Source organism: Leptonychotes weddellii, chromosome 16, assembly GCF_054177405.1.
Source record: "Leptonychotes weddellii isolate Sample4059 chromosome 16, ASM5417740v2, whole genome shotgun sequence".
Taxonomy (NCBI): domain Eukaryota; kingdom Metazoa; phylum Chordata; class Mammalia; order Carnivora; family Phocidae; genus Leptonychotes; species Leptonychotes weddellii.
Genome location: NC_138384.1, coordinates 9,573,200 through 9,597,659, shown reverse-complemented (window position 1 = coordinate 9,597,659; position 24,460 = coordinate 9,573,200). Strand labels below are relative to the sequence as shown.

At 48.6% G+C, this 24,460-nt stretch overlaps 2 protein-coding genes across 3 annotated transcripts; both read left to right on the top strand.

The window, feature by feature from the left end:
• MON1B (MON1 vesicular trafficking associated B) lies at nucleotides 1-11,383 on the top strand. 2 transcript variants are annotated; one of them, XM_006747293.3, is made up of 6 exons: nucleotides 1-765; nucleotides 1,180-1,337; nucleotides 3,504-3,833; nucleotides 4,322-5,141; nucleotides 5,514-5,661; nucleotides 7,992-11,383. In XM_006747293.3, exons 2-6 carry the CDS (start codon nucleotides 1,190-1,192, stop codon nucleotides 8,199-8,201), a joined length of 1,656 nt encoding a protein of 551 aa, XP_006747356.1. In that variant the 5' UTR covers nucleotides 1-765; nucleotides 1,180-1,189; the 3' UTR covers nucleotides 8,202-11,383. The 2 variants fall into 2 exon arrangements, with proteins under 2 accessions (XP_006747356.1, XP_006747355.1); XM_006747292.3 differs by lacking the exon at nucleotides 1-765 and adding an exon at nucleotides 813-963.
• Nucleotides 9,133-21,513, top strand: SYCE1L (synaptonemal complex central element protein 1 like; the record flags this gene model as incomplete). The annotated part of the gene is made up of 10 exons (XM_081806344.1): nucleotides 9,133-9,322; nucleotides 14,984-15,046; nucleotides 16,252-16,311; nucleotides 16,498-16,572; nucleotides 17,137-17,184; nucleotides 17,461-17,515; nucleotides 18,270-18,333; nucleotides 19,165-19,401; nucleotides 19,679-19,762; nucleotides 19,964-21,513. Coding segments are annotated over 8 exons (654 nt in total), but the record flags the coding sequence as incomplete, so codon positions are not given.
• Between the last annotated feature and the right edge of the window lie 2,947 nt (nucleotides 21,514-24,460).

The window sequence follows — 24,460 nt, the reverse complement described above, 5'->3', positions numbered from 1 at the left end:
CCGCCCACAGAGCTCTTTCGGAAAGGAGGTCTACCAGGCCTTCGGCGGATCTGGGCAAACCCTGGGCAGCCTGCACATCGCCTTCGTAAGCTCACTCCCCCCCCTCTCCATGAGCAAGCTTCTCTTTTTCCAGAGGCTGTCGAGCCCTTTGTCTGTCTACAGAGAGACACACGAATACTTCCTACTTCTGAGAAGCCCGTCTCTCGCTTCTTTAGCAACCGAGCCCCATAGGTTGGCCAGGCTGCGCACAGCGCTCCGATTGGAAGCGGGGACTGCCCGTCAAGCATTTCCTCTCGGCACAGACTACTCCACTCCACGCTTCGCCTTTTCAGGTGGATTAGGGAAAGTGAAGTTGCCTCAATTCTGGGGAGCACGCCTATTGGTCGGACATTGGTATCTATCATGACCGAGGCTGTGAAAGTCCTCGAGCCTTCGATTGGGTCCGGGGATATGTCAGTCAAGATGGGCGGGTGCAATCGCAACGCAGCGCACAGTATTGGTGGAGCTACGGCGCGGCCGGAGCGGGTGCGGAACCGCAGGAGGAGAGCCGGCTTCTCTTGATTGGGCCATAGGGAGGCCCTCCGACTCCGGACTGGTTGAACGCGAGCCGCGCCCCCGTCACGCCGACAACCGGCTGTAAGGGGAGCTGCCGGGCTCGCCTGTGTTAGCCTTGCGAGCCAGGGCGGTGAGAGGAGTGCATAGACGGTTCGCCGGGTCCCCAGCCAGACCGACGTAAATCCGGGAGTGGCGCGCGTCATCTCAACGGTGAGGGGACGCCAGTGGGCGGCGGGAGACAGGGCTCCGGCGCGGCGGAGAGCGAATAAAGCTCCGCAGCCGGAAGTGTCTTCAGAGTGGCGTCGTACCCGGAAATGTGGCACGACGGCAGCCGCACCCGGAAGCATGATGCTCCCGCTGCTCGGGAAGTGATGGTACCCGGCCAGTTGGGATACGGGGTTAAAACAGGTGTTTATGTCTCTTTATCTGCTGAAGCTCATTAGAACCTCCCTTTCCGGGAAATGTTGGAGGGTGCAAGTAGTTGGTCATGTTTTTGCTTGTCTCATCCTGTTGAAACCCGAGGGGAAACGAGCAGTAGGCATGTGTCCAGGGGGGCCAGGCTCAGTAGAGGCTTTTAAGAAGTTTCTTTTGCTTCCTGTCACCCTCAATTCCTTTACCCCACAGGGATGTGCAGATGGAGGCTGGAGGAGACACTAAAGCCCCAGCCCCTGGGGACACGGAGGACTTGGAGGACACTCGGTTCCCCAGTGAGGAGGCTGGAGAGGATGGAGGGGTTCACGAGGACCCGCCGGATCCTGGAGAGGGGGACCTGGAGAAAACAGGTATGTCTTCCCCTCACTAGGGCCTTGGAAAGAATACCTAGAGGGTGTCATTGTTGGGGGAGGTCAGAGGGGGACAAGTGAGGAATCTTTTGGGACTCAGGAAAGTGGTTTAAACCGCAGCAGGATCAGTAGGAGGCCATTGTGGACACACAGTGTAGTTTAAATCATTGAGGAATGAAAAGGTAATCAGTAGGTGTCAATGGATGTTCACTGGGGACTTGATCTGAGTTCAGGTCTTTGAGGAATCAGATTAGTTGGGGTCAACGAAGGGTATTGGGGATTTAGGATGTTTAGGTCAATGAATGACCAAAAGAAAGTTAATACAATCAAAAGGAAACTATTTAGAAGTCAGTGTCTTTGGGGGCTAGGGTGTTATTTAAGTCATTGAGGTGGGAAAGGGGATCAGTGGCAACCAATGCACATTCAGTGTTTACATCATTGAGGAGTCAGTGGTGAGTTGTTGGTGGCAGTCTTTAAGGAACCAAAAATTAGATGTTAAGGGCGATCATTGGTGAGGAGGCAGTGGACATCAGTGAGATTATGTGGAGAGTCAGAGGACCAGTAGGAGGGTCTTTGAAGACTTAGTGGATGTGTAAAGTTATTTGATGGAGACTCAATGGGAGTCACTGGGGAAACAATGCTTATTGACCACCTGGGAATGAGTGGATGTTAGTGGCATCATCGAGAAGGATGAGTGGACATCACTGAGAATAAATGGTGGGTGTTGGGGGGGTGTCTTTGAGAATTTGGAAATTATTGGCAAGTAATGGCAGGTATTGGGAGGGTAATTGGGAGGACAACATGGGGGATCGGCAAATGTCAATCGGAGAATGAGGGAATATGAGGTCATTGGGATTTTATGGGAAAGTTGTTGAAATAATGGTTGTTATTGGGGGATCAGTAGACATTGGAATAAATGGGAGAGGTGTCAAAGCAATCAGTAGGGGGCAGTGAAGTTGTGGGTTTTATTGCTGATTGTTAATGATGGTCATGAGGAAGGGCGGTGGACAACATTATCATAGTCCTATGTGTTAGTGTAATTATGGTGGGTATTTTTTTTTTTAAGATTTTATTTGACAGAAAGACAGAGAGGGAGGGAACACAAGCATGGGGAGTGGGAGAGGGAGAAGCAGGCTTCCCACTGAGCAGAGAGCCCAATGCGGGGCTCGATCCCAGGACCCTGGGATCATGACCTGAGCCAAAGGCAGATGCTTAACAACTGAGCCACCCAGGTGCCCCTTGGTGGGTATTGTAAGGAGTGGAGTGGATTATCAATGAGAATAAAAGGAGGTCAAGGAAGTTGGAGGAGGTCACTGAAATCCTGGATGTTAGTGGAAATTAATAGTAGTCATTGGGGAGAAGGGAGAATTAAATAAAAGAGGGTCAGGGGAAGTTATTTGAAGTCTTGTATGTTAGTAGAGGTTCATGGTGGTCATGGTGGGGATGGAGTGCACATGAGGTAAAATAGATTGTGTGTCAGGGCAGTCACTGGAGGTCACTGGAGACCCAGGTATTAGTGGTATTAATGGAATAACTGGAATGTTAGTGAAAAGCAGTGGGCATAAATAGGGCCTTAGGGGAGGCTTAAAGATCTGGGTGCTAGTGGATATTCATGGCAGTCATTGGAAGAATTAGTGGTTATCACCAAAAATATACGTGGTTGATGAGGAGAGTCAATGAGGTCATTAGGGATCAGTGAACATCCATGAGAATAAGTAAGGGATTAGGGAGGGGTGGGGCAGTGGGAAGGATTTAAATGAGAGACTGTAGAGATATTAGTGGATGTCATGATGGCCAATGAGGGGTGAGTAGATACTAGGAGAATACATGAGGGGTCAGAGGTATTAATGGTGGATCATTGAAGATGAAGATAATAATGGTCATTCAGAAGCAATAGGGTGCTTTGAAGACTTGGAAGTGTCAGTTATTGACAGGAGAATAAATAAGCTCTAGGGACATAGAGGGTTCTGTAATGACAGTGAGAGATTGGATTGTTGGGGTTTTAGGGGGATCATGTGGAGGTCATTGAGGGGTAGAGGGGACACCTGGAGGTCTGTGTCAGTATCACGGGTCATTGGGGGGCTGGTAGAGATTTGGGAAGTCCCTGGGCACATGGGGTTAAGGGGAGTCCACAGCCAGAATGACCCACCAGGATTTCCCTTTCAGAACCCGAGACGAAGGATCAGCCACCCGGCCTGCTGTCACCCCTGCCCCAGTCAGAGGCCCTATCATGCACCTGTGGGCTTTGGGATCCTGCGACCTCTGAGGATAGTCCCCCGGGTGACCCCGAGAGTGGCTCTGGGGGCCAGGGTGGGGACCCCAGTGATGAGGACTGGCGCAACAAGAGAAAGCATGTGTTTGTGCTGAGCGAGGCAGGCAAGCCCATCTACTCCAGGTATGGTAGCGTGGAGGCACTGTCGACGACCATGGGTGTGATGACAGCCCTCGTGTCCTTCGTACAGAGTGCAGGGGATGCCATCCGCGCCATCTACGCTGGTGAGCAGAGGTGGGGGAGAGGGAGTGGGGGGAGCAGGGGATGGTGGACAGGAAAATGGCTGGCTGGGAGACTATCCACGCAGCCCTCTGTGTATATGGCTGGCTGGCTAGGCATCTCTCTCTTGTCCATCTGTTTGGCCTGCTGGGTTCTGAGTGATTAACTCACCTGGACCCGAGTCACTGGCTGGATACTTCTGTGACTTTGGGGGCTCTCTGGGTGTCCCTGGGTTTCCGTGTCAGTCCTTGCTCTGTCTTCCCCTGATCCATGCTGTGTGTCTAACCTGATTCCTTGACCATCCCATCATGTCTCTACGAATAACCCAAACTCCCCCCAGTTGTCCTTATCCTCGTGCAAGTGTGCCACAGAGTGACCATGTGAGCTCGGGCCGGGAGTGCATGTGTTCAGGGACAGAGCAGAAGAGCCCCGCCTGAGCCCTCCATTGGCAGCTGACCCATCTCTACCCCCTGCCTCCCCTTCCCTCCCCCAGAGGACCACAAGCTGGTGTTCCTACAGCAGGGCCCACTGCTGCTGGTGGCCGTGTCAAGGACTCCTCAGTCAGCAGCCCAGCTACGCGGGGAGCTGCTCGCCGTGCACGCACAGATCGTGAGCACGCTCACGCGTGCAAGTGTGGCCCGCATCTTCGCGCGCAAGCAGAACTACGACCTCCGCCGCCTGCTGGCCGGTTCGGAGCGCACCCTAGACCGGCTCCTGGACAGCGTGGAGCGGGACCCCGGGGCCCTGCTGCTGGGCGCCGTGCGCTGCGTGCCTCTGGCTCGCCCGCTGCGGGAAGCCCTGGGGGCGCTGCTACGGCGGTGCACGGCACCTGGCCTGGCCCTCTCGCTGCTGGCGATCGGAGGCCGGCTGGTGACGGCGGCCCAGGAGCGGACTGTGCTCGCCGAGTGCCGGCTGGACCCAGCCGACCTGCAGTTGCTGCTCGACTGGGTGGGGGCGCCGGCCTTCGCGGCGGGGGAGGCGTGGGCACCTGTGTGCCTGCCCCGCTTCAACCCCGACGGTTTCTTCTACGCGTACGTGGCGCGCCTGGACGCCATGCCGGTCTGCCTGCTGCTGCTTGGCACCGACCCCGAGGCCTTCCATGACATGGCCACGTGCAGGCGCCTGCTGGAGGAGGGCATGCACGGCCTTGGTGCCATGCGGGCCCTGGGGGAGGCTGCCAGCTTCTCGAGCGCCCCAGCAACCAGTGCTCCCGCCTACAGCGTGCAGGCTGTGGGGGCGCCCGGCCTCCGACACTTCCTCTATAAGCCGCTCGATATCCCCGACCATCACCGCCAGCTGCCTCAGTTTACCAGGTAGGCCCGGACCCTGCGGGCAGTTGGCTGGGCAGGAAGCCTTATCCAACTAAAAGGTTCAGCGTCTCATAGCCATGAGGTGGGAGAGAGCCAGGCATTCTCTAGGAGGATGGAATCGAACGGAGTCTGTCCACTGAGGGAGGCTCAACCAGCAGCCTCAAGGAGTCCCTCATTCTGATGAAGAAGAGGGCCCCAGTACTCATGGAACCCCCCGGTTGCTGGGCCAGCTGGGCCTCCAACCACTGAGAAACCTCAAGTCTAATGGGGGCGGCTGGGCTCCCTCACTTAATCGAACTCCCTAGGCTGAGGGGAGACAGGCGAGCCAAGCAAGCCTCTGATTGACCTTGGCCTCTCCTCCCTCCATCCCGGCAGCCCTGAGCTGGAGGCCCCGTACAGCAGAGAGCAGGAGCGGCAGCGCCTGTCCGACCTGTACCACCGTCTGCACGCGCGCCTCCACAGCCCCTCCAGGCCCCTGCGCCTCATTTACCACGTGGCTGAGCGGGAGACGCTGCTGGCCTGGGTGAGTCGGCGAGGGGTCTGGAAGAATTCATTCCTGACTTGAAGCCTCCTTTTCCTCCACTCCGTCCACTCTGACCATGCCTTTGCCTGCATCCCTGTTCCTACCATTACACAGGTGTCTTTGAAACTCATAAGGATTGCACGGTCTACAACCCTCCCGTACCACTGTTCTTTTCCTTGTTTCCCCATTAGCTACCAGTACAGAGTCTCTGACTTGGAAGAGGTCCCATTAACAACCATCAGCATGCCTCTTGTTTTCCCAGTAGCCCTGCCCGTGTGTCTACCAGTTCAATTTTCGCTCTGGGAGTCCCCAGTACTCTTGAACACTACAGGCTTGGTCCCACACTGTGCCTTCTACCTGGGGTGTCCTTCCCTGGGGTCTTCAGGGCTCCTCTCCTCATTCCCATGGGTCGATTAAGGGTCAGCCATTCAGGGACTTTGACCAAGGTGACCCCACTGGAAATGGCACCTTCCCTCAGGCTCTGCCATTTGGCAGACATGTATTAAATCATTTATTGTATGCTTATTGGGTGTGAGGCATTGTTCTCACCCAAGGATTATATTATTTTTAAATTTTTTTAACTTCCATTTCCAAGCAATTTTAGACTTACAAAGAAGCTGCAAAATAGTACAAATAATTACTACAAATAGGTTCTTCCCCTAGTTTCTCCAGATGTTAACCACAGGAGCTTATTAAAATCAGGAAATTAACATCAATACAACAACATCTAATCCACAGATTTCATTCAGATCTCACCAGTTGGCCCACTAATGTCCTTCTACTGGTCCAGAATCCAGTCCAGGATCTTATGTTGGTTTATTTATTATTATCTTCTTAGTCTCATTGATTCTAGAATCCTTAGTTTTTTTTGCATGTCCTTGACACTTTTTAAAGAGTACCAGCTAGTTTGTAGGATGTCCCTCAACTTGGGGTTTTCTAATATTTTATCATGACTGAATTAAGGTCATGCATTTTGGGCAAGAATATCCCAAGAGTGAGTGATATGCCCTTCTCTGCACCTGATCAGGAGATCCACAGTGTCATTTGTCCCACTGTTGATTTAACTTAGATCACTTGGTTAAGGTGCTGTCTCCCAGATTTCTCCACTACAAAGTTAGTGTTTTCCCCCTTTATAATTAGTAAATATCTTGTGGGGATTATGTCAGGTTTCTGTTTTCCATCACACTTTCATCCCCTGACTTTAATAGCCATTAATGATTCTTGTCTGCAACAGTTACTGCTCTGGTGTTTGCCACGTGGTGATTTTTGAACTCTGTCATCCCTTCTACATTTATTCTTTGGGATTCTACTACTATATGGAAGAACTTTTCCTCCTCCTGTTTATTTGTTGAATTTTTAATTTTATAGCAATATGGTCTCATGGATTTTTCTTTAAGTCAGTGGGCTACAATACAAGCCTTTTCTGTAATTCATTTTGGTGCTCAAACTATCTCGATTTAGTCGGGCTGGGCCCTGTGTCTTTTTTTATACGTCTCCATCGCTGTCTGAGCATTCCTGTTTTCTGGCACACGACGTTCCAGGCTCGTCATGTACTTTCTCTGTGCCAGTCCTGGAATCAGCCATTTGTCCAAGGAGTCCTTGTTCCTTTTGGTGGAGAATGGCATTTCAAAACCAAGATATGGTAGGCTCAGGATTTTAAATTGGGTTGTCAGGGGATGACTCACTGAAGAGATGGCATCTAAGGGGGAGGTAGTGGGCTATGTGGGTATCTGGAGGGAGAGGGAAAGGACCGTGCAAATGCTGTGAGGTGAGACAGAACCTGTATGTTTGAGGAATAGCAGGGAGAGGTTAGAGTGGCCCGGAACAGAGTGAGTGAGGGGGAGAGCAGTGAGAGAGGTGATACAGAAAGGTATAGTGACCTGGTCAGGTTAGGTCTCTGGTTGGTATAAGGATTAAATTGAATTAATCCTCCTATCATGCCCAGGCTGCAAATGATGAAAACAAGTATGTGGAGCTGAGAACAGAACCTTGTATACGACAACTGCTCAGTAAATGTTAAGCATTGTTGTTTTCCCTGGTCCACAGATGAGCAAACTGACATCTAGGGAGTACGCACATACACACACACACACACACAGAGCCAGCGGCCACTAGATTAGCTGATTCCTTGGCCCTACTGAAAACCCCTGGCCCACCATGACACAATATTAGTTTACCAATTTTAGCCCAGTGACCAGGTAGCACCTGGTGGGAACCCTTGCCAGATGGGTTTTCCAAACAAGAGACGGGCATGGGGCTCGGGTGGGGTGGACAGGACTGGGCATGGTCAGCTCTGGCCTAACTGACTGTGTCTCCTCTCAAACCTGCAGGTGACTTCCAAATTTGAACTCTATACCTGCTTGAGCCCCCTAGTGACAAAGGCAGGTGCCATCTTGGTAGTGACTAAACTCCTGCGCTGGGTGAAGAAAGAGGAGGATCGACTCTTCATTCGTTACCCACCCAAGTACTCCACACCCCCAGCAGCCCCAGCTGCCTCTACAGACCAACCTTCCCATAACGGCTTGTTCCCTGGACCTTGAGAGGTGGAGTTCTCAGATTGGGCAGTGCTGAGAACCACCACCTTTGGTTTTTACCTTCTGTCTCCACCCTGGGAAAGGGGCAGGAGGGACAGAGGAAAGGCTGCTTCCCCAGCCCCGTCATGCTCCTCCATCTCTGGGAAAATCCTTCGGCCCCTCTGCCTCACCTCTATCACTTGGATGATATTCCTCTGTCAGGGGCTGTCTCCTCCAGTCCTGGGCAGCACACCCTCTGTCCTGCATCAGGAGTCTGCCTCCTTGATGGGCTCTCAGCCCTAAGTGTCTAGGGTTGGCCACGGTCCCTTTGGGTGGTCCACAGGGGCTCTGGAATTGGGAATGCATGGCCAGCCTTCATGAAAGGCTTAAAGAAAGAAACAGTACATAAAAGACCTAAAACCAATTCCCGCAAGGACAGTCCTTTGCCCTTCATGTACTTCATCTTTACCTGGTCAAAAGTGGCCCCCATCAACGTTGGCTGCTGCTGATATCGGTGAGAAGGTGGCCTCCAGGGCAGAACACCTGACTTCACAGGTGGCTGAGATCCAGACATCCTGCATGGGAGGTACACTCGGCTTCTAAGGCTCATTGAACTCCTTCGTCAAGTGCAGAAAACCTCGCATAGGCTATTACGTGAGGATTTGTGAACGAAGGGGGACTCGAACTCCTGGGTACCACCGCACAGCTCATGTATATTTGTCTCGGACTTCCACAACCTGCACCACACGGCAACCCAGAGAGGGCAAGGCTTCCCTAGAGTCCGTACGTGTGTGCACAGCACTCCCTCCTCAACCGACCGAGACCCAGTTGTGCCCGTTCCCCTACACTGGAGCTGGTGGACGCGAGGTTACGCATGCGCGCTAACTGTCGTTCAGGGGCCCGCGTCCGCGCTTGGCGGGAGCTGAACCCTCACTGCTCCTCCAGCCTGGTCGACTGACGAGCAGACGCGCAGTGCACGCATGCGCGCTGCAGAGCCTGTGTCCCTCGTGTTGTTTTTTTGGTTTTTTTGACCAGTCGTCATCCAAGGTGCACGCAAGCGCAAACCCCGCATTGGAAAACGGCGGGCAAGTTGGAGCCTTTGAAAATGGAGGCCCCCGAAGTCGTAGAGGAGGCTGAGGAGGCTGAAGGTAGGGAGGGCGAGCCAGCCTCTCCCTGGCCAGGGCAGACGGGAGGGAGCCTTGTCGTGTTACAGTAATGAAATATTAATAGTGTACTAAAAAAATTAATTTAAGCTTTTTACGAAAACAAAAACTTCACCAAAGGGGAGAAAAATAACGTGCATATTCCTATCGTCTAGATTAACCCAGCTTTATCGGGTATATTGGTTTAAGTGTTTCGAAGAAACAATAGACTATTTCAATATGCATCTCTTCAGACAAAAAATGGGGATGGATGTCGTCACAAAAACCACTCTGCTCCTGCCACACCGAGGAAAAGCAACAGTAATGCCCCGGTATCATTTCACACCCAGCCCATATCGCATTTCACATGGACTCTTAAGTCTGAATGAGAGTGGCCTCTCCCATGGATGGCTCCTTTCCTTGGCACACTTTGTGGATAATGACACCCCCACCCTAGTGAGGGGAAGGGGATTGCTCTAAGGATAATTAGAAATTACCGCGAAGCCAGAAGAAGAAACCCTCCCAATTCAGTGATCCACTGCTATGCCACTAACTTTTTTTTTTTTTTAATTGTAGACATTTTTGGAAATGTCCCAAAGTACAGCAAATAATATGGTGAAGGCCCATGTACCCACCACTCTTGTTTCAACAGCTCTGGACTTTCTGCCCTCCTTTGATCTATCTTTGTCCCCCTTCCTGCACACTCTTTAAACCACTGTATTAATAATAACATTTGGACTGCATCTTTCCAGATCTATCTATGCAGACACCAACAATAATTATGATTGTTCACTGGTTTATTGTTATTTCTCCAGCACCTAAAACAATGCTGCTTGGCATATAGTAGGTGTTCAGTAATTTTTTTTTTTTTTTTTTTTATTGTATGAATAGTAACTTTAACTGGAAGAGCTCTCTTAGGTTAGGACTATACATCAAGGGCCTTCAACAAAGGACATTCAGAAGGAAGACAGATGCAAATAGATCTCATTTATTAAGCACTTACTATAGCACTTAAAATAGTAGCAGCTGTGCTAAAAACTATTTTCGTATCAAGCTTTCAAATGAGTCAAAATTGAAGTTCTGATTAACTTCACCAGCAAAGGGGAAAATTGAACATGTTAAGTATCATTTCTAGCCCATTGAAAATGGCTTTAAAAAGAGAGGGATAAATCTAGTTCTGATTACTCTGTAGGGAAACAGGCTCTCTTTTGCCTCACTCAGAACTGACCAGTAAAAGCTTTGCTAGAAGCAGTTTGGCAGAATTTTTAGCATCTAAAATGCTATTCCATATCTGTAGTCACCGTGCTTGATAATCATAAAATGTGCAGATGTGTGGACCATGAAGGATCATTGGAGTGTTGTTGATGGAAGCAAAACGCAAGGAGCAATCAGGGAAATGTCTAGATTTAGATATGTCCATGCCTATTGTGGAATGCCTGTGTGGTGGACATTTTTTTAAGCAGTAAGAAAACAATAAGATAATTAAAAATTAATTTTTAAAAGAGTAAGATCATGGTTTATTGACACAATGAGCTTCAAAGGTGATCATACTTTTATGAGAGAAAAGCAAGTTGGGATTTAAAAAAAAAATTAAAAAGACGGGTAATGTCAACTAGAGCCCTAGGTATATTGCACAGTGTCTGAAGGCTAAAGGCCTAACTAATGACTCTCAACAAGGGACTTAGGTTTTTAGGAGTGTGCAAAGGTGGAGGCATTTTTGTGATTTTTTTTGTTTTATTTTTCTTTCAGGAAAATGTAGTGCTGTATGATTTTAAAATAGAGAAAGGAGGAAATTTTGAATGGCATCCAAGGATCATATATTAATACTGATCAACATTACCATCCCAGTTTTGATGGTTATACTGTGGTTACCTGGCAGAGTCCTCTTTTATTTAAGAAATATACACTGGAATATTAAGGAAAAATGGGCCATGATGCCTGCAGTATATGGTACAGAAATGCTCACAAATGAGAAATCTAATACAAAGGCAAATAGGAGCACTGTGGCCTTTTTCTACCACTTTTATGTACATCTGAAATTATTTCAAAATAAAATGTTAAAAGGGACTCATGCTGTACAGACTGTTTTGTAATATGGATTTCTCAGGAATTTTTATCAAGATGTTAGTCGGGTTATTTAAGAGATTTACTGATCACTCATGATGATTCAGACTAGAAATGAAGTAGAGGGGGAAAATACAGATGGAGCTTTCGCAGAAATGGTTACAAAAATCAGCTGTAAAAGACATGGGGACAATCGAGAAATCACATTTGTCTGGGCACTGGATGATACTACATGATGATTGTTAATCTTAGTGTAATGACAGGATTGGAGTTATCTAAGAAAATGGCCTCAAGTAGTTGAGACTCTTAATGAAATACCTGGGGATGAAATATCATAAAAGCATAGGGCTTGCTTGAAAATACCTCAGCACAGGAAAAACAGCTGAAGCAAATATGGATGAATATTAATGGCTGTCAGATCTTAACGATATGCATAATCAAGAGCTCATCAGGTGTCCTCTCTATTTTCATGTGTGTTTGAAAATTTTCATATGCAATACTACAAAGAAAATAATTAAATATTTCCCCTTATTAATAAAGTAGCTTTAATTTTTTTTTTGTTTCATTTCCAAATATTAAAAGAGTATTGTAGAAATTAAAGTCTCAAGAGGAGACATATCCGTTATTATGGATTATATTGGAGAAAGGCAGGAAGATTTAGGGCCAACCAGAGGGAGGTTTCATTTTTAACTTCACATATTTGGTAGTGTTTGAATGTTTTGGGGGGTAAGAAAGTAAAAAAGCAATGCATGAAATACATTTTACTAAAAGATCTGAGTGTGTTCACCGAACTGTTGGCAGTAGTTACCTCTAGGAAGGGAAGTGACTCACTGAAGAAGGGCTTGTTCCTGAGAGGAAGCTGTTACTTTTTCATCCATGGTTTTCTACATTTGTCTATTAAATAGTTAAAAATTCAAATGCAAAATTAACTTAATGCATACTAACTTGTAAATGATTTGAGACCAGACATGTAAAGAAAGTGAACATACCACCAAAACACCATACCACCAAACATTTTACCAAAACTTAAATTTACAACATGATTTTTTTTTAAAAGACTTATTTATTTATTTGAGAGAGCAGGTAGGGGCGGGGTGGGGGTGGGAAGGAAGAAGGAGAGAAAGTCTCAAGCAGGCTCTGCATTAAGTGTGGAACTCAACATGGAGCTTGATTTCATGACCCTGAGATCAAGACCCGAGCCGAAACCAAGAATTGGAAGCTTAACAGACTGCACCACCCAGGCATCCCTACAACATGATTTTTAATGGCTACAAAAGATTTCATCCTATGAATGTGCTATAATTAACTAAAATATCTTTAGGTTGCTTCAGTTTTTTAAGATTAGAAATAATGAGCAACTTGCCCACCATTTATTTCCTTGAGGTAGATTCCTAGATATGGAATTTCTGATCTAGAGGATTTGAGTAATTTTTTTGGTATTTACTACCAAAAAGGTTGAAATGTAATACTGGTTTTGCCTATCAGATTGGCACAAATGAAGAAGTTGGAAAACATCGTTGCCTGCTAAGAATATGGGGAAGGAATCTTTTATGGGCCTGCTTGAAACAAGTGGAGAGCAATTTCATAAACCCAGTCAAATTTAGTAATACACATGCTCTTTGATCCAGCAGATGGCCTAGTAGGAATTTATCCAGTAAATATACTCCCATGCATGCACAAAAAGAATGTATAGGGATGGTTTTCTTGTTGAATTGTGTCCCTCCCCAAAATTTATGTCTATCAGAACCTAAAAATGTGGTCTTATTTGGAAATAGGGTCTTTGTACGTAAAACTAGTTAAGATGAAGTCATCCTGGATTAGGATGGGCCCTAATCCAATGACTGGTATCCCTATAAGGAGAGGGAAACCTGCGCATAGAGAAATACACAGAATGCCAGGTGAAGAGCCAGCCTACATCAGGGCTGGGGCAGAGAGCTGGCCGGGTTTGAGGTTCAACCCCCAGCCCAGGCCGTCTGCAACTAAAATACCATGACCCATTGGTCTGTTTGGTCTGTTCCAAATAAAAGAGAACCTCTCCTTCCTCCAGCCTGGCACGCTCCTGCCCCACATGGCCACCTGCATGGGAGCTGCTGCCTAGGCTAAAATTAGGTAGAGAAATCACAGGACTGGAAATGCAGAGTCTTCCAGATGACTGCAAGTCATCTCCATACAGAGCCCTGAAATTGGGACTGAGAGAAGTTAGAGATCTCTAAAAGGAAGACCCATTTTGTGGTACTTTGTTATGGCAGCCCAAGAAAACTAATACAGATGGTCACTGTGGCATTGTTTTTAACAGCAAAAGAAGGGAAACAACCTGAAGATCTATGAGTAGGGGCCTTCTCTTAAATTATGGTCTATCTGTTCAGCGGACCATTATGAAGCCACTGAAAAGAATAAAAAGATCACTGTATACACAGTCAAATGAAAAATAAGATGTAGAGCACCTTTTATGATACACCACCACTTAAATAGCATGAGTGGACTTGTGAATTTAATTATCTCCAACTACACAACAGATAGCTTGTAACACTAGTGGTCTCTTTGAAGGGGAAGTGAGGAAGTTAGGGTCTGAGGAGGAGGGATTTTGCACTGTAACTGTGAATAAGCATCTCTTCTCTTACCTTGGGACTATCAGATGCGCTTTGTGAGCTGCCTTTCATTTTCTCTGCCCAGTGTTCCTTGGAGAGGAGTGGGTCACTGGACTTTGACCTTTTATCATTGATTTCAAGAGTTTAAGATGTTAACATTTTTCCTGTGGGTTTTGTTGTTGTTGTTATAATTTTAAAAGTAACACAGGCTCATGTTAAATACATGTATCTATGGTGAAAAGTATCTTTGAATCAGGTTCCAAGTAAGGTCTTTTCCTCACAATTGAATGATATACGTGTCAAGTTTCTTTTAATCAATAGAGTTTCCCCTCTCCCTTTTTTTTTTTTTCCCTTTGCATTTTATTTGTTGAAGAAACCAAATTGCCCTGTGGCAAGCATCTGCATCCCCATGGTGTCACTTAACATGTTTCTCTGGCCCTTTTATTTCTTCTGAGTTGGTATTTAGGTATAGAAATCTGGTAAGATTCCTGGGTTGTTTTGTTTTGGTTTGGTTTGATTTGGTTTTTGGCAAGAATCCTTCATAAGTGGTGTTGTGTTCTTTCATGAGGAGGCTCATAATATCTGGTTGTCTTCCATTTCCTACATCCATTAGTCCTTTAAGAATTTGCAAATTGTGACCTATAATGATTTCTTTAAAAATTCATATGCCATCTTTCTGCCCTTCTGCATCAGTTAGAACTTCATACTGATTTTAAACAGCAGCAGTGAAAGTGCTGTTTCATTTCATTAAGGGAATGCCTGAGATGTCCTTTGACCTCTTAGGAGAAGCTGACCATTAGGAGTCCTGATTCATCCAGCACACATCAGATCAGAAAGCTCAGGGGCAAGGGACAGGGTCTTGCAGGAGACCTGCTCTGTCTGGAAGCCTGCTCCCCCAGCTTGTCCTCAGTTCCAGCCCAGGGCTTCCACAGAACTCACTGCACCATTCTCCCTCCCTTCCTGAGATAGGCGTGGCCTTTCCTCCATCCTGTAATTCTTGTTTTCATCTCCGCAGGGCACACCAAGTCTTTGAAGATGACTGAAGACCTGCTGGCAATGGTGAAAAAGCTGCAGAAAGGTCATGTATCTCTTTGTGTCTCAGGCTCAGCCTGGGGTTTTGAGGCAGGCAGATATAGTTCCAACCCAGTCCCCTCATCTCACATGGGACTGGGTTGGAAATTATCCTGGGAAATTATCCCATTATGCATTCTCCCTCTTGTTCAATTTAATTCTTTGAACCAAAAGTACAGCTTCAAAAATCAAGAAGAATAAGGGAATGGAAAACCCTACTCTCTTACACACACACACACACGCACCTGCCATCCATGTCCCTGGCTTAAGGGCTAGCAGCAACTATTTTTAAAATTCTTAGGTATTTTTCCAGAGGTTAAAAAAAAAAAAAAACATTCCTGGGTGTGTATTCTTTGTCCTCCCTTTTTATATACAAATGGCAAATGGCAATGCAAATGACTGCACCTTGCTTCACTTGTTGAGGGGGCCTAGGAGCCAGCCTACATCAGGGCTGGGGCAGAGTGCTGGCTGGGTTTGAAGTTCGACCCCCAGCCCAGGCCATCTGCAACTAAAATACCATGACCCATTGGTCTGTTTGGTCTGTTCCAAATAAAAGAGAACCTCTCCTTCCTCCAGCCTGGCACGCTCCTGCCCCGCATGGCCACCTGCATGGGAGCTGCTGCCTAGGCTAAAATTAGGTAGAGAAATTACAGGACTGGAAATTCAGAGTGACCATAACTGTCTCCAGTAAAATGAAGACCCTCAGGAATGTGTTAAGTCATAATCAGCACCTTGGAGAGCATTCACTCTCCTAGAAGTTTCAGGAGATGGGAGTTGGTGGTCTCAGAAGACCAAGGACTTGAGTTTATCAACTCCAGCCACTCCAGAGTGTCAGGAGTTTGGTAGTGAGACCCAGCAAGGGTTGGGAAACTTTTGCCCCAACTCTGTGCTGCTGACCTTGAAGCCAGAGAGGGATGAGGAGGAAGTCATCTCCATACAGAGCCCTCTAATTGGTACTGGGAGAAGTTAGAGATAGTTCTCTAAAGAGAGCACCCACGTTGATAGCATATATCTTCTTTCAATGTCTGTCTCGCCCATGCAGAATGCAAACCCTGCAAGGGCCTCTTACAGAGCCCAACACACAGCAGGAACTCAATAAATGCGTTTTGATTGCTAGTATCAGAGACACTGTACCAACCCCCACCCATCTCTATCTGCCTTAGACAGCCAGGCACCTATCTTCTCTGGCTCAATCTTTCTTTCGTTCTGCAGAGGGAAACCTGGAGCCACAGAATGAAGACCTGATTAACCGGATTAATGAGCTTCAGCAAGGTAAACTCCAGGACCTAGACTTCCTAGCTAGCCAGGAAGAACCTGGACTTTGAATGCCACCACTTCCTCATCTATAAAATCCAGGCACCTCCAGGTTGTTGAAAGATGAGTGTGCAGTGTCACAGTGTGCAAGAGAATAGCAAGGTTAGAGGCTGCACTCACACAGTGTCCTCTTCTTTGGCCCAGCAAAGAAGAAATCCAGTGAGGAACTGGGAGAAGCCCAAGCTCTCTGGGAGACCCTGCATAAGGAACTGGACTCCTGTAAGTAGGACCAAAAGAGGGACCCACAGATCTTATGAGCACTGCTGATGTTCTCTGCACACCTCAGGGTCTTGGCATGGGCTGTTCCCTCCATCTGCAACACTCTTATCTGTATAATACCAATTGCCTTTTGCTATCTCAAGTCACCTTTGAGCTCTCAGCCCAAACTTCATTCTAACAGATCTCGCTTGACGGCCCCATCTAAACATGGACTACCACCTTCCCTCTGTCACCCCCACTCCCCGGCTTTATTTGTTTCTTCACAGCCTGTATTTCCACTTGATACAGTGTATTTATTTCTAGTCATCTCTCCCATTGGTATAAACCCTGTGCATTCTGCAGGGTCTTCACTCCTTTGGCACTTATAGAGAATGTGGACACTGAGGGGGAGATGCTGGATCAGGATGGTCCCCAGTGGGAGATGGGTGCAGGTGGCAAGAAGATACCTCCCCTGCCCTGGCACTGTACCATGCCTTCTGTAACTTTGATAAGCCTTTGCATGAAGTTGCAATGAGGGCACAGGATCTGTCCTCTGGAGGCTCAAAGTGTCACTGTGTTTTCCAGTGAATGGAGAGAAAGTGCACCTAGAGGAGGTCTTGAGCAAAAAGCAAGGTATTTATCAGCTGTTCTGTCTTCATTGTTCTACCCCATTTTACCCACAAAAGCCCACACTTCCCAGAACAGCTAGATTAATCCCATTGAAACCTGAGTCAGGGTGTGCTTCCCTCTCTGCTCAGACCTTTGCCTTAGCTGCCACCTGACTCGAAGTAGACACTAAAGGCCTCCAAGTGCCCTCCAATGTGTGATATGATGTGGGGCCCATTACCTCCACCCAATCCTGACTCCCCAAGAGGTCACACAGGGCTCCCTTGGTTCCTCTCCCCACAGAGGCACTGAGGATCCTCCAGGTGCACTGCCAAAGGAAGGAAAGTGGAGCTCAGAAGTAAGAGGTCCTGCTCAACTCTTCCCCACCTTATTTCCCAACCTGAAGGAGGAGGGAGCAAAAGCTAGGGAAAATATACCTTGGACACACACTCCTCATTTTTCCTTTCTGTAAAATAGAATAGCTAGACAAGAGACTTCCCTGCTCATCTTTGATTTTGGTTGGTGGTGTTGAGATTAACTCACTCGTTTGATCATTCATTGCTAGTTTCTTTATTAAATAAATTTCACCCCCTGTTGTTATGCTAAATCTTCTTCTATTGGCTATCCAGCTCTTCCACCATCCATTCATTTGTTTATTTATCTGCCCATTTAGTCCTCCAGTCATCCACTTACCCACCTGTCCACCCACACACATTCATCCATTCATCCACACATCTATGCAGTCCTTTTCCAGCCAGCCAGCCAGCATTATGTCTCCATGTTGCAGGAGTGCACAGAGCAAATTTCTGTCCATAACTCTCAGGTCGCAGAGAATTGCAGACAGAAGAAGCTGGGGTAACTGCTGGGAGTAACCCCGGGTCCATGGCCCAGTGTGGTGCTGGTTCGGCATGGGAGTGGGGCTTGCATCAGGGAGTTTGTTGGAAGAGGAGTTACTGGAACCAAGGCTTGGAGGAGAAAGCCCATAAGGGGGCTCCTAGTAGAGGGAGCACTGGGCAAAGATCCAAAGGCCATCCAGAGGAATCCCCTAGACTGAGCCAGGCTGGATGTCAGTCCTAGCATGTATTCTCTCATTCCTGGCTGTTGGCCCCTAGGTTGCACGTTGAAGAACAGCTGGAGAATTTGATGGGCCAGCACAAGGACCTCTGGGAATTCCACGTGAGCCATCCTCATTGCCTCCAACCACAGCCCTTCCTCTCCTGCTTTCAGTGTCTCCACTGACTGGCTCAGTGTCTACCCACTGGTCACCCCAACTCCATGGGATAGTTTTGACTCCTTTCTTCCTCTTACCCACCTACTCAGCCCTTCAGCTTTTACCTTAAATTTAGCCACCTCTTACCATTGCCCCCATTGCCACACGGGGCAATTGCCCAGACTGTTACAGTAACCATTGCTGAGCATCCTGCTTTCTTCCTGCTTACCTAGAGTTTGCTCCCCTTGCAGTGGCAAATACGAACCCTGAAAAGGCCATGGTCTGATCAACGTTCCAGGCAGGAGGAGACAGTGGGGAGCCAAAGGGGCCAAGTATTTGCTTGTCCCCAGGATAGTTGGGTGCAAGGGGAGGCAAACTCAGACTCTAAACAAAAAAATAAGTAGATCATGTAATGTCAGTAGGGAAGGCATCCCTGAGCAGGTGACATCTGAATACAGACATAAAGTAAGGGAGGAAAACATGCATGTATCTTGGTGCAAATGTTCCTGGAAGAAGGAAAGGCCAATGCAAAGGCCCTGAGGCTGAAGCCAGCCTGGGGTATTTGAGAGAGCAAGGTGGGGGGGAGGATGGGGGGAGAGAAGAGATGAGATTTGAGAGGTACACGGAGACATGGGGAGCTTTTGGAGAGATGTGTCCCTACCACCAGGCCACAGCTGGAACTGCACATCGAGTTAATAAATAGTTGAATGAATGAATGAATGAATGACATAATTCGGGTAAGGACTTGCCAAGGGGGCTGAGAGGACAAACGGACAGACAAGTCTCCTCTCTCGCAGATGTTGAAGCAGCGGCTGGCCCGGGAGATATGTGCCCTGCAGAGCAGCAAGGAGCAGTTGCTCACTGAAGGTGGGGCCCCCGTGCAGGGTTGGGGCTGAGGGGGCGGGGCCTAGCCCCCTGGAGCTCCTGGCCCCGCCCATGACGCTCCGCCCACCCGCAGAGAAACTGGCGCGGGCCAAGCTAGAGGAGGTGGAGCGGCAGCTGAGCTCGGGGCGCGCCCCGGCGGTGAACGATGGGTGAGAGGGGCAGAGAGCAAGGGGCGAAGGGGAAGGAGCAAGGAGGAGGGCAATGGGCCGACTTTCCCCCGTCACCGCCTCCAGCCGCCCCTCCCGGAAGACCTGGCGCTGGAGCGGGTCGGCGGGGCCTCTGGGGTGCGGCGCTCCTTGCACCCCAGCCGCTCGCGGAGGCTCCGGCCGCTTGGCGTCTGAGGTCTATGTCGGGATCTTGGTGGCTTCCTCCCCGCGCCGCTCCACTCTAGTTCTCTTCTTCCTCTCCGCGCCCCCTGCTCTCCAGGCTGAAGGCGGAGCTGGAGAAATTCGGGGGCAGGGTCCTGCCCTAATCCATTGCACCCCAAAGGACGGGGCCTGCAAAGGAGAGGTAGGGAGCCCGGCGATGCGGCGCGGGGGCAGAGACGGCGGGCGGGGGTGCCCTCGGAGTCTCTTGGAGAAAGCATCAGAGGGGAGCAGGGCGCCCGGCGGGGGACGTGACGGATAGAGTAAAGGCAGCCGCCGGCCTGCGTGCGGGGACGCCAGCGCCCTCGGGAGCCGGGGCCGGCAGCCTGACTCGCCGCTCCCGCAGGCTGGCCCCGAGCGCCCGGGCGCCCTCCGCGAGGACCTGGAGCCGCCCCCAGAGCACTAGGACCCGCCCGAAGCTCCCCACCCCCACCCCCTTCGAGGCCGGTCGAGAAATAAAGGCGAGGATTTCGGACCTTCCTCCACCTCCTGCCTGAGTCTGTGCTCCCCCGGGCTTGGGGGGGGGCGGGGGGGTTGCTCTCACGACGGGCCGGGGGCGTGTCCAGGCACTCGGGGCGGGGCTTCGGCCGGGCTCCGCCCATCAGTCACGTGGCGGGCTCGGGGCGCTCAATGAATGTTCGTGAGCATCACAAAGGACACGTGGATGCCTAAGCCACCCCATCTCCTTGGCCTCACGTCGGGTTCCTAACTGTTTTACCAACAAGGGCTAGAGGGAACATGTTAAAAACCCATGTAAAGTCCTGTCTGTCTCCTGTGGTTCAGAGTAAATTCCAACCTCCCAAGAGCCCCTGCATTCCCCACAGAATCCCACTGACCTCTCAGCCTCCCCCTGCTCCCCCTCACACGTTCGGTTCCAGCCCTCTGCTTTTGCACCCTCTCCGAGCACTTTTTCCTCTCAGGGCCTTTGCCCAGCTGTGTCCTCCTGTGGGACGCCCTTCCCCAGGGCCTCGAACAACCGCAAGTCTGTTAAGTCTGTCAGCTGCCTTGGAGGCTGGCCTGGGGGACCCTACTTCAAAAGGCACCTTGCACCAGGGTGCTGTCCTTGACTAAACATGTCTTCATAAAATGTCTGTGCTGGTTGTCCGCTGTGTGCCAGGCACCAGTGTTGGCCCTGAATTTAAATAGCATGGTCAGGGGATGTCTCACCGAGGGAGTGGCGCCAGAGCAGGGAGGTGAGGGGGCGAGTGAGGAGGGGAGCCCTGTGGACATTGGGGGGAAAGGTGCCCCTGGCAGAGGGAAGGGCTCGTGCAAAGGCTGTGAGGTGGGATTGGGCTTTGTTGTGTTTGAGGAACATCTGGAGGGAGCCAGTGTGGTGGAGCACGGTGAGGTAAAGAGGGAGGGGGGGATAATACTGGAGAATTGCTGGGGACCCAGTCAAGTCGGGCCTTGTCTGCCGAGTCTGTGTAGTGTTCCGAGAAGGAGCCCTGGCCCCCAGCAAACACTCAGTATAGGTTAGCTATCACTTAGATCCCCTGGCCCACTGCCTGCCTGCGTTAGGCCGGCCTCCAAGGATCTTTAGGGAGCCTTGGTGTCTCTGTGTCACACAGATGGGACAGCCTGGATATTCTACCGACTTACCATTTTCCTCCTAGAATTGAAATCCTGGTTTCCCTGCTCACTTGCTGAGTAATCTCAGCAAACTGATTAAGGTCTCCCAAACTCAATTGCCAGATTTGCAAAATGATACCAACCTCACAGAAATTACTATAAACCTAGCCAACTCCTTGCTTCTCTAGGAAATCTCCCCTGAACCCACAGATAAGCTAAATTGCCTCATGTGGGTACAGTATAAGGCAAGGGTTGATTGGCCCCCCCAAATAACTCTGAAGAGTGGAGACTGACCAGCCTTATTTTTCTCCCTGGTTTCCAGTAAAAGCCCTGAAAAAAAACTGCTGAAGACAAATGTCCCTTTCAGTTATTGCCTGGATATTTTTGTACATGCATGAAATCCCCTGAAATTCCTTGGATCTGAAGGCTACTGATGATTAATTGTTAATTGTTTCCGTGCGCCGATAGTTCTTAACCGTTTTTCTTCTTTTCTCTCGTATAAAATAAATACTGGCTTATTCCATATTCCTGGAGTTCCCCAAAAGCTCAGACTTTGAGTGGTTGCTTCTTTACTCTCACACACTTCTCTTTCTCAACGGCTTGTAAGTAAGTTAAGGACAGTTGTCAAATTATTCCCTGGGGAGGAAAGGATCAAATGGTGTTCCTAGTCAGGAATTCTTTAGCCTTTTCATCTTCATTCTATTGGGACTGTGGGTTTGGAAGGGGAGAATAAAAGGACAGGAGACTGCTATTTGGGAACGTTGAAGAGCAATATGAGACGTGCACCTTTATAAGATGGAGGGAGTCCTAGATGGGAGCTGTGCTGCCCAGCGTGACAGCTCCGGGCCCCAAGGGGCCCCAAGGGGCTACCGGGCACTTGGAGTGCAGCTGGTCCAAATGGAGACACGCCCCAAGTACAAAATGCACGCTGGATTTCAAAGACCTGGAACAAGAAAAAAATTAAATGCATCCTTAATCATTCTTATGTTGATTACATATGTAAATGATACTATTTTGTGAATAGTTATAATCATAACGTTTAATATATTGGCTTAAATAAAATATTAAGGTTAAGTTCACCTTGTTTTTCCTTGTTTAATTTTTTTAATGTGGCTAGTAGAACATTTTAGGTTACATATGTTGCTCACATTATTTTCTATTTCTATTGGACAGCACTGTCTTATTAGAGGGTGTGGAAGGGGATGGGCCATCTGCTGTGCCCCTGGCCCCTTTGTAGCTGTTACCTGCAGGACACATAGCTCCTGGTCTCCCGGTGTCTTGATCTCACTTGATGCCTTTCGTGCCAGGAGCTCAGCACTGAAGACTGGAACAGTGTTTCACATGGGATGGACACGTATGCAAGGCACACACACACACCTGCATCCAGATCCCTTTTCTGTGTATACATCTCAGTTTGTGGATGGACAGATCCCATAGTCTTGCATCTCAGAAAACATTTTAGTGTATTTGAAGTGCATAATCTTGGTATACCAGGTGTCCTTGCTCACTCAGGCAAAAATGCTGATTTTATCCCCTGAACACCTACATAAGTATAGTTTCTTCTAATGCCATTAGCAAGAGGTTCAAAATGGCTACGCTACAAAATTATCAGGCTTCAGGAATGCGTTTTACACAATTGACATGCCATCAAAACTGTTGAACTGGCTAGTGAGGAGCAGGATAATCACATGTTCTTAAAATTTTATCCCAGTTTATGTATTAACTCTGAAGGGGGATGTGACTTTATAGTGGGGAGATAGAACTGCCTGAACCAAGGGCCAAGTGTAGCATGACCAGTCATGGGACCAGATGAGTGGGAGGTACACCTCATCACCCATGTGGGGTTCTTGATGAAGATGTTTAACTTACGTTTAATCAATTGGAATCTGTACAGCGAGAAGTTCTATAGGACAACTACCTTGGACATCTGGAACAGGTCAGTGTCATGAAGAATGGAGAAGCTCTGATGTATTAGTTACCTATCACTGTGGTGACAAATTACCACAAACTTGGTGGCTAAACAATTTACAAATTTGCTACTTCACAGTTCTGGAGGTCAGAAGTCCCAGTTCTGGAGGACTCAGCTTACATTCTGGAGGACTAAAATCACAGTGTCATCAGTGCTGTGTTCCTTCTGGGGGCTCTCAGAATCTATTCCTTACCTTTTCTAGCTTTTCAAGGTTGCTTTAAATACTTGACTCCCACACTCAGACCTCTGCTTCCATCATCACGTCTCCTCTGACCCTCCTGCCTCCTTCTTAGAAGGACCCCTGTGATGCAACTAGGTAATTCAGGAAAATCCCCTAACCCAAGGCCCTTAACTGAACCATGTCTGCAAAGACCCTCTAGACACACGAGGTAACATACTCCCAGGTTCTATGGAATAATGGACAACTTTGGGGGCCATTATTCTGCCCACCACATTGGAGGACTGTTCTTGAATGGGAGAGACCAAAGGAAATTCATGAAACTTGAATGGAGCCTGGATCAAGGCTGGGAGAAAACATTGTGGGGGCCTTGGGGAATTTAAGAAGAGAGTGAAATTTGGATGATACCGTGGAATTAATGTTGATTTCTAGCAGCGGTACTGGCAGATGGTTGGTTGGAGACTGTTCTTATTTTGGGGAAATGAGGGCTAAAGTAGGTTTTAAGTTTCATAATGTCTGCCGCCAATGCTTGGATGGTTTGGCAGAGGGGAAGTGTGCACGTGTGTATGAGAGGGGGAGGATGAAGTGGGTGCAGAAAGATGGTAGTCAATCTAGGGCTTTATTGTATGGCTCTTTGTCAAAGATTTGAAATCCTTTAATAAATCTAATAAGTGGAAAATTGGGGCCATTTCCATAGCCCCTTCCTGTGTCCTAAATGTCCCAACGAGAAGCCCCTGAGATGGCAGGTGTTATATTTTGCATGAACATATGTAAGACCAGACTTGATCTATCCCTAGTCGCTAGGAAGCACACCCCTCTCCATTCAGACTCTGACTTTTTCCAAAGGTAGACTGTGCTAGTTCATGATGTTCTTGTTAGGTCCCAGCTCAACTCTGCCTTCTTTTTTTTTTTTTTTTAAGATTTATTTATTTATTTGACAGAGAGAGACACAGCGAGAGAGGGAACACAAGCAGGGGGAGAGGGAGAAGCAGGCTTCCCGCGGAGCAGAGAGCCCGATGCGGGGCTTGATCCCAGGACCCTGGGATCATGACCTGAGCTGAAGGCAGATGCTTAATGACTGAGCCACCCAGGCGCCCCTCAACTCTGCCTTCTTTTTTTTTTTTTTT